Below are 14,167 nucleotides of genomic sequence, written 5' to 3'. Positions count from 1 at the left end.
TTACAACAGGCTAAATATGAATGCCTTTCTTGGGTTTTGGTTGGTGATTCATTGGCACACTAACAAATGAAAGGTTTATCCTGTATGGGTAGCGTTTATCAAGTAGGACTTTGTTGACGGTGTTCATTGTTGATCTGTGGTTTCAAAAAATATCATTTTTATTGTTTTTTTATTGCAAACCATTGGCCTAAATTACACAAATAGGCTAATTAAGAACCAGTTAAGGCCTTTATTGCACAAAAAAAAATGTAAGCACTAATTCTAATTACAGTACAGTTGAAATGCTGACAGCTAGATCTAGCCTGATACATCAGCCCCTTTCACATCATTTCACTTTGTGAACCCTAGTAATTGACATGTGTTCACTGCACGTGGCAGATACTTTCTGCTTCAGCCAATCACTACAGTTTGGTTGTGACATATGATACGTGCTGGAGTGCATCGTTTGAATTCAACGTTACTGCTTTCAGCCCTCCTTCTGCTGATTGGCCCGGCTCTCTGACGCAGTTCCTAGAGGTGAATGAAATTGAGCGGCGCTTGCCTGGCTAAGCTTGGTCCCCCCCAATTCAAAAATCCTATTTGCGCCACTGGCTGAAGGTAGGATGTCCGCATAATTTTCCATCCATCCATCCATTTTCCAAACCGCTTATCCTACTGGGTCCTGGAGGGTCTGGAGCCTATCCTGGAAGCAACAGGCATGAGGCAGGGAACAACCCAGGATGGGGGGCCAGCCCATCACAGGGCACACTCACACACCATTCACTCACACATGTAACTCCAATTAGCTCAGCATGTTTTTGGACTGTGGGGGGAAACCGGAGTACCTGGAGGAAACCCCACGATGACATGGGGAGAACATGCAAACTCCACACACATGTAACCCAGGCAGAGACTCAAACCCATGTCCCAGAGGTGTGAGGCAGCAGTGCTAACCACTGCACCACCATGCCGCCCCTGCATAATTTTATTCTGTGGAAAACAAAAGATCGATCTATGGGCCTGATTTCATATTGAATTATAACATATGAAACATGTAGCTGAAGTAGCCATTTAGCCATCTGATTTGCCTGTAATCAGAAGGTCGCAGGTTCAAACCCAGCATCAGCTTGTGGGTCCTTGAGCAAGGCCCTTAACCCCCAGCTCCCTGGGCGCCGCTACGGGTGGCAGCCCTTCGCAGACAACTTCCTCTATGAAAAAAGAGCAAGTTGTGGGAGGTGTAAAAGACAATTTCCCTACGGGGATCAATAAAAAGTGTCAATTATTATTAAATTATCAAATTATCATTTAAATCCCTCATCCCCCACTGTGGAAAATGGATATTAGGCCAATCTAGCATCTCCATTTTTCAGTAGTTGTGTCTTTAGCTCTGGTACTGCTAACTTTTAATATTGATAAAGTATAAACATTAGCTGGCAATGTCGGTATGTTATGTTATTGGTATGTTAACCGATATCTCGTGCATCTCTATATATTGTTTGTACCAACCGCTGTGAGTGATGTTGGTGAGGGAGACATTTTACTTGCAGCCTCGCTCGATGGTAGATCGGTGCCCACGAGATGACACTCTTCTGCCCTTACAAAAATTAACCATGGTTTATAATGGTTTGCCATTTTTCATGTTTTTTTGGGTAACTATGGAAATTATGACTATGGTTTTATCATGCTACAGTTAAACCCTAGTATAATCTTGGTCATAAACCATGGTCTTTCCAAACCATGCTTTTTACAGACCATGGTTTTCTTATTTAAATCTCTAGCTCCATTAATCTGGTTTCACAAAACCGTAGTGCAACAATGCATACATCAAACAATTAATAGGCTATTTGTAATGTAACAGCAAATGTAATTAAAAATCCTACTTCATGCTTCCATCTAGCTACCAAAACCCATAAAAACAGGAGAATCGTTCAATCTGTATATATTTTTATTAAATCACATGCAAGGCATTCAGGTCTCATTCTCAGTTGTCTGGGATGGAATCACTGGGTCCAACTCTGTGTGTATAAGAGAGAGGAACAGAAGGAGAGACAGATATTCAAGGTTAAAGATTGCTTGCTAAAATAAATAACATGATGTTTCATGGTAAGTGAAAGTGTGTTTTTTTTTGTGTGTGTGTGTGTTCACTGTTGAAAGAAATGTTGCATGAAATCATTTTAAAGTTATAAATTCTACATCTAATGTACAGTCTATGGAAAGATTCTACAATAAAAAAGTGTTTGTAATACAGTGTTTTGCAATATCATTACTTTCATCATACTGTAGCCCGCAATGGGCCCATTTAGGTTTGGTGTGGTCTGCCCCCAGTCCACACTTCCCGACACAAGATCCTCATTACTGAGGACCCAAGCGGCTGGACTGGGCCAGGGTGGGACTCGACCGTGTATTGGCCTGGGGTGGTCAACTGGGATCCCAAGTTGTTTCGTCATGTTGTGGGTGTGGCAATGAGCTGTACCAATGTATGTTTTCCAATCTAACCTGATCTGACTTTCTTTTTAGTTTCAGTTGGACATCCATTTCCAGTTTTTGGATCAACTCTATTACCTAAATATCCCATATCTGAAAAAACTTTCATCAGCTGAAATTACTGCAATCCAGCAATATTGTATTTTGGTATACTTCACAATATGAAGTTTATATTTTAATTACTCAACCCAAAAAAATAACATTTCAACAAGCATTTCCATCAATAAAATACTTTTTCAAATCCTTAGAAACAGGTGTGTTTTATTAGTTCCATCCATCCATCCATTACCCGCTACTTATCCAGGGTCGGGTCACATAAGCAGCAGTCTAAGCAGGGATGCCCAGACCTCCTTCTCCCCAGTCACCTCCTCCAGCTCCACAGGGGAATACCAAGTCGTCCCCAAGACAGCCAAGAGATGTAATCTCTCCAGCATGTCCTGAGTCTGCCCCGGGGTCTCCTCCAATTTGGGCAAACACATCTCCAGGGAGGCTTCCAGAAGGTCACCTAGATAGATGCCCAAAAAAATAGATGATCCACACAAAGTTAGAACACACCCTCCAGCTTCCTTTCTTAAAGATTGGACCACCTCCCCAGTCTGCTAATCCAAAGGCACTGTCGCCATCCTGTAAAGAGAAACGCTTATACTGTAAAGAGTTCTGCCAATACCATCAACTTCTCTTTACCTTGTTTGTCCACGAAATCTGCTTTTTTTTACATGACATTATGGCTGCTGAGCTGCCCCTTCCTTCACCAACACTTGAAGTTTCCTCAAGTGTTGGGTATAGGCTGTCCAAGGCTTTATCAACCAGAGTACAGTAAACAGTGGGTTCCATATTCTCCAGATGTTCACAGATCTTCTCTGTATTTACTCTATTAAAGCATTACAGAAACAAGCACACCCCACATTCACAAATTTGTATGTCATGTAATCATGAATAACCATTTGGTAAGAAATTCTTTGTTATTCCATGTGGAGATTTCATTTTGAAACATCGCAAACTGTCAAAAAGGTTATGTACAATAGGGGATGGATTATTTGCTGTTTTCACAATGTATTGGCTTTAGTACTTGAGTAACCAAGGTGTCCATGTAATTTCACAAACACAGATTTTTGAATGTATCAAATTTTAATGTTTCAAAAGAGTAAATGTCCAGCTTGCATTGCAATGCTAACTTTACTCCATTACCACACCAGCTGGAATTGGATTCATTTCTGTGATGAGATACTATCAAGGAATGTTCATTATTGAGAGTGTATCAAAGTTACTTATTGATTACATGTAGCAATATACATGGTATGATAACCATCCATTTTCATACCGTAGTATACTATAAACCGGCATCCCTACTGTGAAACCGGTATCCCGCTGCCACCCTAGTTGTCGTTATTTCTATTACTTAAAAAAAAAAGTCCTATAAAAATATTTGCGGAAATCAATGTATCAATGTCTTGATAAAATTATTTTTCGAAAGTTTATCCCGATTTTGAAACTGCATATTCATTAAATCTTTTCGGATGAAATGACACTACAGAGACACGTACTGCACGTTATTACCGCAATTCAGACAGCTTTTCGTAAGTGCTATCATTCATCACTCTAATCCTTGCCACATGACAGAGGTTTGCACAGGTTCTGCTATTTAAACGAAAACTTGCCAGCGACACTTACATCAATTTTAAGGAATCCCACGGCCCATTACACATGTTACTTTCTTGCACCGACGGTGAAAGTGTATGCAATATATGGTGGAATAGTACGTGGGGGGCAATCGTCCGTGCTCCACTTTAATTCACAACGGAGTCGTTACAGTTTTTTAAGCACCAAACATAGTCCAAAATACACCCCTCTTAACTACCGATGAAGTACCTACCATGCACGCGCTATTTCTTATGCGCGGACTTATTTATGTAGTTAATTTATGCTCTGACTGTCGTGCATTAAAATGCGCGTCCCGCGTGGAGGCGCGTGCTTTTGATTTGGGATTCGCCCCCGTTAACGGCTCCTGCCTCTTCCAACACGTATAGAGATGATATTAGCTCCCCCCTCCCCCGAGCTAATGATGACACCCTGATGCAATGCTGCTAACATGTCATGTATTCTGCATAAACATTTATTTCACCTATTTCGATGTGTACACATACACCCAAACCAATGACTATAACTGTGTGTTGCATACACGCTTAGCGTATCTACTATTCTCTACATTTAGTATTCATAAACAAACAACTTTTAAGCGCATGTTTTAACCACGCTGCTAGTTTTACACATACAACTTAGGTACTCTTAAGTAATACATAAAATTATGAAGCAAGACATCATGTGTTGATTCTACGAAATTACTTCAAAGATTGTCAAACAAGTCCCGTCGGACCAATTAAAGAGGTGTGAAACGTCTGCTCTCTCCCCGGTGGCAGTCGGACTATCAGCATCTCCACCTCTGTGTCCGCAAGATTGCGTCAGCTGCGAGTATTTCACTTTCACTGAAGTTTCTTACCCCAATTTCAGACTGCAAATCCCATTTACAGTTCTTGCAATACATTGTCCCTCCCCCACACACATTTTCATAAGTACGATGCGTATTTATAAACTCCTTCGAATCGTACCACTCAAATCAATAACATAACGTGCTGGGTGAAATTGTGTACTGTTGTTTTAAAAGCACTAATTATATTGTTGCAGCTAAGTTCAACTTTGCTACTGTTCGAGGTGAGTACAGTTACTACATATGCAAAAGTAATTATAATGAGCACAATTTAGGACGACAGTCACAAGAAAGTGACTATATGTAGGCTATATTTTCAAGCATTTATTCTCACATTTATTGTGATCACTGAAGAAACGTCAAATCTGAAGAGAGAGCGAAACGGAGGTACCCAAAGGTTTTGCAAACCCATGGCAACAGCAACCGGAAAACATGTCTAAAATAGGGGGCAGTGTTCGCTATTACTATAGCAACAGGAAGACGTAGCTGCTTCAATCAGGTTTTGGTTTTGCAGCCAAAAAAATGCAAGACTCTTTGCATAGCAACTCCAGACAGGCAGAGGTGTTACCGTGGTAATAAGAGGATTCCAAAGTTCCTACTTGGAAATCCTAGTTTATAATTTAGAAGCGCTTTAATGCTTGTTAAATCATAACTAAGCATAATACACAATCGATGATGCCAATAATGTAAAAGGACGTTTTATAATACGAATACACTTCCTTCTTGTCACTATATTTCAAATGGCATGTTTTATCTTCAGCCACATATCTTCACAAAATACAAATTTCTCTTATTTGGACGTCATAAAATATCTTAGAACTGTTATGGGAGGCACCATGTTCTTTTTCAAGAAACAGGACAGATTTGTGTTTTAATAACTAATTCAATTATTATTAAAATCTTCGCTAAATAAATTCAAGCAATGATTCATTGGACAGTATCGTGAAATTTACTTCAATTCGCTTATTTGGTTGCATATACTGTTGTTTGAAACATGTATTTCACATGCTTTTTCCTTTCTCGGGATATTTACATCGAGCATGTGGTTAAAACGGGGCGTACGTTTCACTGCAAGCCAACCAATAAGAGGAATTCTTTTCAGCCAATGAAATGCGACTTACTTCCCACGTCTAACGAATCTCCTGTCCATTCTGCAGAGCTGATGCAACAAGGTTGCAATATGGCTTTTACACAACACATATTAGTAACTGTGTCCTTCCTCTCTAGTAATGATTAAATAGTCCTTTGTAAACAATGAAAATTCAGCGTGTTTTGCTTTGTTTATGAGCGTCGGATATCAAAAACGGCCGCAACCCTGTCAGATGAACGACTCATATGCTTACTTGCAACAAAGTCTTACACTAAAGTTGACGCATCTCTTATATCATGTACATTCTATGTTAAAATACTTAAAACGTCCATGCAAAGTATTAGTACTTGAGTGTTGTCTGTGTTAAAACATAACTTATATTAAAACAAATTTGAATTTGCAGGCAACTTAGTGATTTGTTAACACAGCTACAGGACCCTTCTTCCTAAACTGACGAATGTAGTCCGTTGGACGAAGCTGTCTGGTAGGGGAGATAGGCGGAGTGATCTCAATTACGTGTGAACGGGTCACGGCAGGACTTTGGCTGTGAGTCCGGGCGCAGTTTTAAAACGGAGCTGACAGCCCACGTCTCAGCATTAGAGCACCGTGCGTAACGGCGGAGGAGTACATCCGACTCTGGCGGCCCGTGGGCACGACATGGCTCTTTAAACCGGACGACTGTTCTGCGCTCTTTTCAATAACGGACTTTGCCTTGGCGAAGCCCCGCGATTTATTAGCAAAACCCGGACGCCAAAATGGAGTAAGTTTAACTGACACTTCTCACACACTTTCTAGAGTTTAGGTTTCGCCTGGTCTTACTCTGTAACTTGTTGGGTAACTAGTTTGGATGGTGGTGGTTCTGGCTGGCGGCACTTCTGATACCACTTCGGGGTTAATAAACTAGGAATAATGCGGTGTTGTCTGATGTTACCACCGGATAACTCTGAGGTACTGTACCTGAACCTAACTGTGCATGATCTGTTCTCTGTTAAATTTTAAGTAATTGAACCTGCTCTTAGCACATGAATAATAATTAGTACGTTTTATCTGTTGCTGTTTGTCGTGGCATTTAGATTGACGGTACTATTGTATGATGCGAAAGTTTACTCCAATGATGCGGTTCTGATGGGCTGCTGATCACCTAACTTTTAGTCATTGTCTGTAGCGTGTCTTTTCGGGTATTTGAGTTGAGTGGCAGTGTTTTTTATTAGTGGTGTTGCTAAATATGTCATCGTAGCTGGCTTTGTTGTACCTGTTAACACCGCCAAGGGGAGACAGTCCTGGTTACTGCGCGTTGTCTTCATCCTAATTCTGTCACCTGGGCTCTGCTCCATTTAAGCCTGCATGTAACGGGGTAAATTAATGAATTTCGTCGCTGTGTTAATCATCATAACAATCGCTTCGCATGTACTGTGGTTGCTGTACCCGATTTTGTGCTGTATGGCAGTGGTTTTAGATGGAGGTTTCCGCTTAAATGCATGCATGTAGGTATAAACGTGAGAAATGCTTGAATGAAGTTTGCCAAGTGCTGCGCGCGCCAGTGTCATGCATGTGAGCTTCTCTAGTACAGTAGATTAAGTGTTAAACCGTAGACGACAATTTCTTCTGCCGGTAAAACGACATGGCACTTATCGGCTTGCCGAATTGCATGGTATGTTCTGCCTTGATACTTGAGTTTTGCATGATGTGAAATTGTAATAAAAATATTAAATTCTATGTTATCATAGATATGTAGTTTAGCAATGCCAGAGAATGCTTTGATTGTACCGAATTATAACTTGCGCGTTAATTTTCCAAGAAACTTTTTTGAGAATTCATTTTCTGCCTAAACCGTAAAGGGTTAATTGGGGCTATTTACAGGTTTCTTTGTGATTGTGGGTAAAACTGTCTTGGCAGTGAAAAGTGGCTCTGATATGTATTTTTTTTGTATTTGTCATCACTTCTAGTAAACTATGTAAGATATATTTATGTTTTTTTTTTGTCTTCTGTTTTTTTTTTTTTTTTTTTGTTATTTCCCTTAAAATGTAACACTAATTTTGTGGTTGTTTTAAAACTGAAGGTTTGTATGGTTTAAAGCAAGTTCATGCTCATGGTCTGAATAATTTAAAAATAAAATAATAAAATTTAATTCTGCTACTGCATTGATGAAATGAAGGCAGTTTTTAGTGTCAGTTGATAATTGTAATAATTCCAGCTGAACTCTGGCAGTGTGGCCAAATGAACTAGTAATTTTGTACAAACTATGATTTCAGTGTGATTTGGAGTAACAGCTTCAGGTTTGTGTAAATAAAATGCTTTTTGAGACATGCAAATGAAATACCTGCTTATGTTCGCATCCATGAAGTAAATTTTTATATATATTTTTAAAAAATATTATTCTTATAAATTATTTAAATTTCCAGTACATAAATGTTCTTTTCCCAAGCTGAATCCATGCATCTGTTGTTGACTAGTAGTTCTGTGCTGAGATTCTGAGATGGGAGAGGTTTGTTGCTATACTGGTTAGGGATGTTGTGCACATGGTTGGTGTCTTTGGCAAAGGACTAACCAGGAGAATTGGTTTTAGCAAGATCTTAATTTTTTGTCCAATTCCCTGTAGGTCTTACAACACTCCCTCAACTCTGTCCTTTGTGGCTCATCTCGTACATCCTTACGTATTGCCAACGTTACATCTTCTAAATCAAACCAGAGGAAATGATGGCGGCATTGGTACCTCTCTGGAAGACTCCCCTCAACTGCCCGGTAGACCCCCTCACTCTCTCTCCCCTACTGGCTAGCCACAGCCAATCAGAGCAGAGGAGGGGGGAGGAGTTAGAAGATACCCAGCACTTAATTGGTAAGTTGCCGTTATACGCTTTTCTATTTTCCCCCGTTCAGGGTGGTAGCCGCACTGCAGCACGTTCGTTCTCCTTGCACAGTGAGTAACGTAAAAATAAATATTTTGGCAATGCATGTAGTATATAAAGACCTTTCGCAAGTTGCCGTAGTAATTCTGACTTGTTACTGTAACGTTGCCCTTAGAAACTGAGGTAAGCGTTTGGTACGTGATGGTAGCTGTAGCTTTTGGTTTAGGTGCTAGCATGGAATACAGGTTGTGTTTGTGGGAAAGGACAGGGACACGCCCTTGTCAAATGTTATCGATTTGCTTATTGCTTGATCATTATTGATGACTGTCATTTCTTTTTGCCAGTGTATATATCTTTTTACATATTGCGTATATATATTTTTGTTATTTCTCCCCTTCCCCCATATAGGTGATGTTCTCACTGACTGGATGACGGAAAAAGTTGATTTCTCCTCTTACCTCCCTACCTCTCACTCCTCTCCCAGGGAGTCCCTTCCCCCCTCGCCACCTCAGCATGACGTCCAGGTGCCCTCTGATTTGGAGGTGATGACCTCCTTATTGCAAGAAGAGCTTGCTCAACTAGAGGATTACTTCCTGTCTGATGCGACCCCAAAGAAAGTGGAGAAAGTAGAGAAATGTGACCATGTAACCCCAGAAAGTGGTACCCAGTCGTACTACCCATTGCCCTATGCTTCATACAGCTCTAGCCAATCAGAATCTACTCCACTTCTTGTTACCCTGGCAACTGGGGAACTCGACCTGCTGAGCTTTTGCGGAGGCCCTATTGGCCGATGCAAGACACCTAGACCTGCCCCTTACAATTGCACTCGTCCTAACAGCAATAATCGTAGGAGAGTTTTGGATGGGGTGAGGGTGGCCGATGGATTGGAAAATAATATCTGGAATTCCAAAGAAAATCACTCAGGTAGCCCAGAGGAAGGTGTTAACTACTTAGGTGTGGAGGCTGAAAAGGGGATTGGAAAAGGATGTTGTGTTGGAAACAGAGTAAAGATTGGCGAGTGTTCTGTACAGTTGAAAGAGGAGGACTGTTACTACTTCCCAGGTGATGTTGGTGGTGAAGAGAAGATGGCTGGCGGGTATTGTCTTGGTGCAATAATGGACACACCTTGCAAGAGGGAAGACCAGCTGGGCCATGGATTGAGGGAGGTTACTGGTAGTGAGGGTGGTGCAGAGTTGGAGACATCACAGGGAGACAGGTGTAGTGATGGTGCAGAAGTTCTCAGTAGAGGGGTGGAGGTGAGCCAGAGTTTTCTTCAGTCCAGCAGCTCTGTGGAACCTTATGGGTTCATGGGTCTGACGGAAGGGCAGATGAGATCAGGGTCAACGGAGGCAGGGTGCCGCCCTAGTGGCTTCTCTGATTTGCTTAGAGATTCCAGTCCAGAATGCTTGCCCAAGGGAGATGGAAAGGGGCTTTTGCCAGGGCAGGCTAGTCACAGGTCAGCTCCAGAGCTGAAGGTGGAGGCCTGCACCATCAAGCTGGAGATCGAAGCTGCACCTGCGAACCCCATTCAGGGAGAGCGTAAGCAGAAGAAGCGAGATCAGAACAAAACGGCAGCTCATAGGTGAGAATATGCATGTGTGTGATGTGCACTGAAATGCATAAGACTGAATACGGGCCAGGCCTCTGCTGTGGTACTTGGGGATGTCAAACTGGTCCTGAAGGCCCGATGTAATGTGCCTTTGGGTTTAATAAATCTTAACTGTAGATCAGGGAATCGCACCATTTAAATTGGTTGTGCGTTGGCTTCATGTTTTGGTAATTATGAGAGTAATCGAAAGAATCCAATTCAAATAGCTAAATTACTATGATGATCTAATTGGATGTTATGAATTAGATGCAGTTGTTCTTGTCTTCAAAATATGCAGTAGTTGTTAGTTAAATAAACATTAATTTTGGGCGTCATTATTTTCCTTGGCTAATACTTTTGTGTTGAACATCCAAATAAATTTTAACATTTATGAATGGATACGAAAAACATAGCCGGTCCTGTGACCTCATTCAGTTTAGTTATTCAGTGCCGATCATCTAATGGCTCAGTCAACAGGCAACGGCTCGGTCAACACTCAACAGAAGCAAACATACGGTGGGTCTCTGGGGCCGGGGATGTTAAACACTGGGCTTAATCGCCTCATTCACTTAAATGTGACCTACACTAAGCTATGGGAGTCACTGGATGGCAAAGGCTGTGATTGTAGAAACCGTAATAAAACCAGAACCTCCCACAGGTATCGGCAGCGCAAGAGGGCAGAGCTGGACTCCCTGGAGGAGGAACTGCGTGGGCTAGAGGTCCGGAATCGGGAGCTGCGGGACAAGGCAGAATCCGTGGAACGGGAGATCCAGTACGTGAAAGACCTTCTCATCGAGGTGTACAAGGCCCGCAGTCAGCGTCTGAAGCAAGACACAGGTGCCTGACGCTAAGGCCGCTCTGCACCAGCACAATGGCTACACAGCACAAGAAAAGAGAATTTAAATGTCATGGATGGCATACTGTTGGTTAGGTAGCTATGTTGGATTTGTTATGCGTTTTTAATGTAAAAGCCTGCTTTATTTTCTTTTCAGCACTTCATATGACGTGTTTATTAGTTGCTGAAGGTAAAAGTTGACGTCTTTTAGCACTGTGAAAACGCAGCTTTGCAGGTCCTTTAAAGTACATGTCTTGTACTCTGCTGACAATCTAGATCTGGCAGAGAGATTCTCTCTCGGCATGTATGAAATATTGCCTGATTTCCAGAGCAGAGAGGAATAACGGATGGTCATGGCCTTCTCCTTGCATTGGCCTTGTAAGTCATTCCAACAAACTGAATACCTTCAGACGTTCAATTTGAATGTGTTTGTGTGTCATATTGTCCAGAGTTAGGAAAGTGCATGTATACCATTGAGTGGAATATGAATATGGAAAATGCAACTGCCATGCAAGAACAATTAATACTACAGTCCACTTCCATCTACGGTCTTTGCAAACAAAGTCCATGCAGCCATTTCCGCAACCCAAGCACACAATGCATGGCTTAAATTCAGGAGCATGTCTGCTTGTAATCTAAGGACTGTTTTGGTTTAGTGCATGGATTAATTTTTGTTTCATTTTTATTTTTGTCTAAGTGGTGCTAGCGGCTGTGTGCAAGTAGAAAGGACAAGCTTTTCTCAGGCCTCTGACCAGCGGCCTTTCATTGAGGGGTGTGGCGAGCGTGTAGCTCTCATCCTGCTTTTCCATCTGCTGTATTTGCGAGAAAACAATCACTTGTCCACAGTTTTCCAAGCAATGGTGTCCCTACCTTTGTCTTTGCCATGTAGGGCAATCAGGGGCATTTTGTGAAAGTTCTACAAGTAGTGTAATTTTTTTATTTATTTATTTTGGTAACATTCCTCACTTGGGCCTTCTGCTAGCTTGATTTTTGTTTTATTTTTAACTATTTGGCTCCGAGTATGTGTAGCAGTCTCTACTGATGTTAATGGTTTGAGGCAACAGTTTCCATTATGGTATACATTAATTTGATTTTCAGTTAAAACGGTTTCGCTTTCGCCATAGTTACAGATTCCATACATGGATTCTGTATTTTGGGGGAATAAAATAAAAAAACACTGATTTCACAACATAAAACTGTAGCCAAATAATGAGAAGCAGTGGGGGGGAAATCTCTCTTTTCCTGGGTGAAGTCAATACTTGCTAAAGTGACAGATTTTGATACTACAGGATAGTACATGAATTTTATGATACAATGGCAAGAACACATTTCACTGATGTATGTAACGGCAGGACCCTGCTGTACCTTTTACTCACTAGCAGTGTGTAGTCGTCTGAAATTGCTGATACGCAATTTATTGTATCTTTTTGTTTGTTTTTTCTTTTTCTTACAGCAGATTTTGCTTTTTAGTCCTACATATGGTTCTATGTTTAATCATCCGTGGCCCACTTTTTAAATCTGAAATTTCTATGTAACTTCAGACATGACCAATGTAGATTCTCTTTGATTAAACAAATAAAGTGATTTGTGTCTCCAGTTCAAAGTTTCATTACTGAAATTGGTTGGCAATTGCCAACACTTTGCAATACGGCTATGAATTATTCTAATGCAAAATTCTGGCAGTGCAGTCTATTTAGTTTTATTCCGTTACGTGCTGAACTAGAGTAAGATTTAGTTTTTAAGCGAGGTTGTGGGACATTTCGTAATGGTACTTAATACATACACGCATCCAATTTTCATTTCCATCACTGGGCATTTTTAGCTATTAGAAAAGTGTAGGATTCGGCTTCAAAGTTTATGGAGCTGGGACAGTATTTTTTTTTTTTTTTTTTACCTGTAAAGCCGGGAAATTGCTTTACCAGTGTTCGTGTGCTGAAAGTTCATCGCTGTGTTTTTTTCCAATACACTCCGTGCCCGTTACTGATTGTGTTTGAGATCTTTAAGTTGTCATTTGGCCCAGATGAGGGAAGTTGCTTCATTGTTCGTTTCTGAAATCTGTGAATGAAATGTAACCAGAAACGGATCCGTATTTTGACGCGAAAATACCGGTGCGATGGAAAAACTGCCCGTAGCTCGTTTCAGATGCTGGAAGCGTTTCGTCTCATCGTGGTGATTGACTGGCGCCCGGCAAGTGTCTTCGGTTACTCCTTCCTAACACAGAGCTGCATTAAAGAAAGAAAACTACGTAAAACATTCGATTTTATGGATTGTGTGTTCATACTGCTGAAATACACGAGGGCCCGCCAGTTGGCTGGATATTTTAACAAAACGAAGAAAAAGGCTGGCGGGGCATGGCACACACGTAACCTATGCTAGCCAGAGCATCTGAATAAAACAAGCTGCGACTCAAAGTAACGTATTTACAGTGCTTTAATGTCGGTCGGTACCTGCACACGTCCCGATTATGTTCCAGTTTTCAAGCAAGTAGAACATCGCTCCCTCTCACGTCACTACACACGACTGTCGATCGTCGCAGGAAGTCACTTATGCTGTAACGTCGTTGTCGTGATATCAGTAGAGCCAGAAATATTTGTTAAAACATTGCCTTCATACAGTAGCTGAGTGTGTAAACTGAGAAATTTGAATTGTAATCATTTATATGATTAGAAAAATTGGCAATAATACTGATCATGATTAACAAGGTATCCGGAAGGTGTTTCCTAACTCCACCATGAAATGTTGGCAAAACTGATAGTTTTCGCTTTCGTAAGTGGAGGTATCGTTTAAATTTATGCTGAATCCCGTCCACAGGGGGCGACGGAGAACTTAACAAGAATCTATATACAAACTGTTTTAAAAA

General features: G+C 41.1%; 1 protein-coding gene and 1 long non-coding RNA gene across 2 annotated transcripts; one reads left to right on the top strand and one right to left on the bottom strand.

Moving 5' to 3' along the window:
• Window positions 1-1,909: 1,909 nt before the first annotated feature.
• On the bottom strand, window positions 1,910-14,060 carry LOC125712329 (uncharacterized). Its single transcript, XR_007383263.1, has 5 exons — window positions 13,755-14,060; window positions 13,414-13,529; window positions 7,291-7,378; window positions 2,753-2,968; window positions 1,910-1,994 (listed from the first exon to the last, which is right to left on the bottom strand). It is a non-coding gene; the product is annotated as an uncharacterized LOC125712329 (long non-coding RNA).
• On the top strand, window positions 6,522-12,903 carry LOC125712270 (uncharacterized). Its single transcript, XM_048982150.1, has 4 exons — window positions 6,522-6,798; window positions 8,638-8,874; window positions 9,293-10,466; window positions 11,131-12,903. Exons 2-4 carry the CDS (start codon window positions 8,733-8,735, stop codon window positions 11,315-11,317), a joined length of 1,503 nt encoding a protein of 500 aa, XP_048838107.1. The 5' UTR covers window positions 6,522-6,798; window positions 8,638-8,732; the 3' UTR covers window positions 11,318-12,903.
• Window positions 14,061-14,167: the final 107 nt, after the last annotated feature.

The sequence above is a fragment of the Brienomyrus brachyistius genome, chromosome 17 (assembly GCF_023856365.1).
Source record: "Brienomyrus brachyistius isolate T26 chromosome 17, BBRACH_0.4, whole genome shotgun sequence".
Lineage (NCBI taxonomy): Eukaryota > Metazoa > Chordata > Actinopteri > Osteoglossiformes > Mormyridae > Brienomyrus > Brienomyrus brachyistius.
Note: the sequence above shows the minus strand (reverse complement) of the source record. Positions and strands in the feature narration are given on the sequence as shown.

Bases quoted from the DNA above. Each gene is read 5' to 3' on its own strand.
- LOC125712270 (XM_048982150.1), top strand. From the start codon at position 8,733: ATGATGGCGGCATTGGTACCTCTCTGGAAGACTCCCCTCAACTGCCCG. The intron at 8,875-9,292 runs GTAAGTTGCCGT...TCCCCCATATAG, and splicing joins AGATACCCAGCACTTAATTG to GTGATGTTCTCACTGACTGG. The intron at 10,467-11,130 runs GTGAGAATATGC...AACCTCCCACAG, and splicing joins AACAAAACGGCAGCTCATAG to GTATCGGCAGCGCAAGAGGG.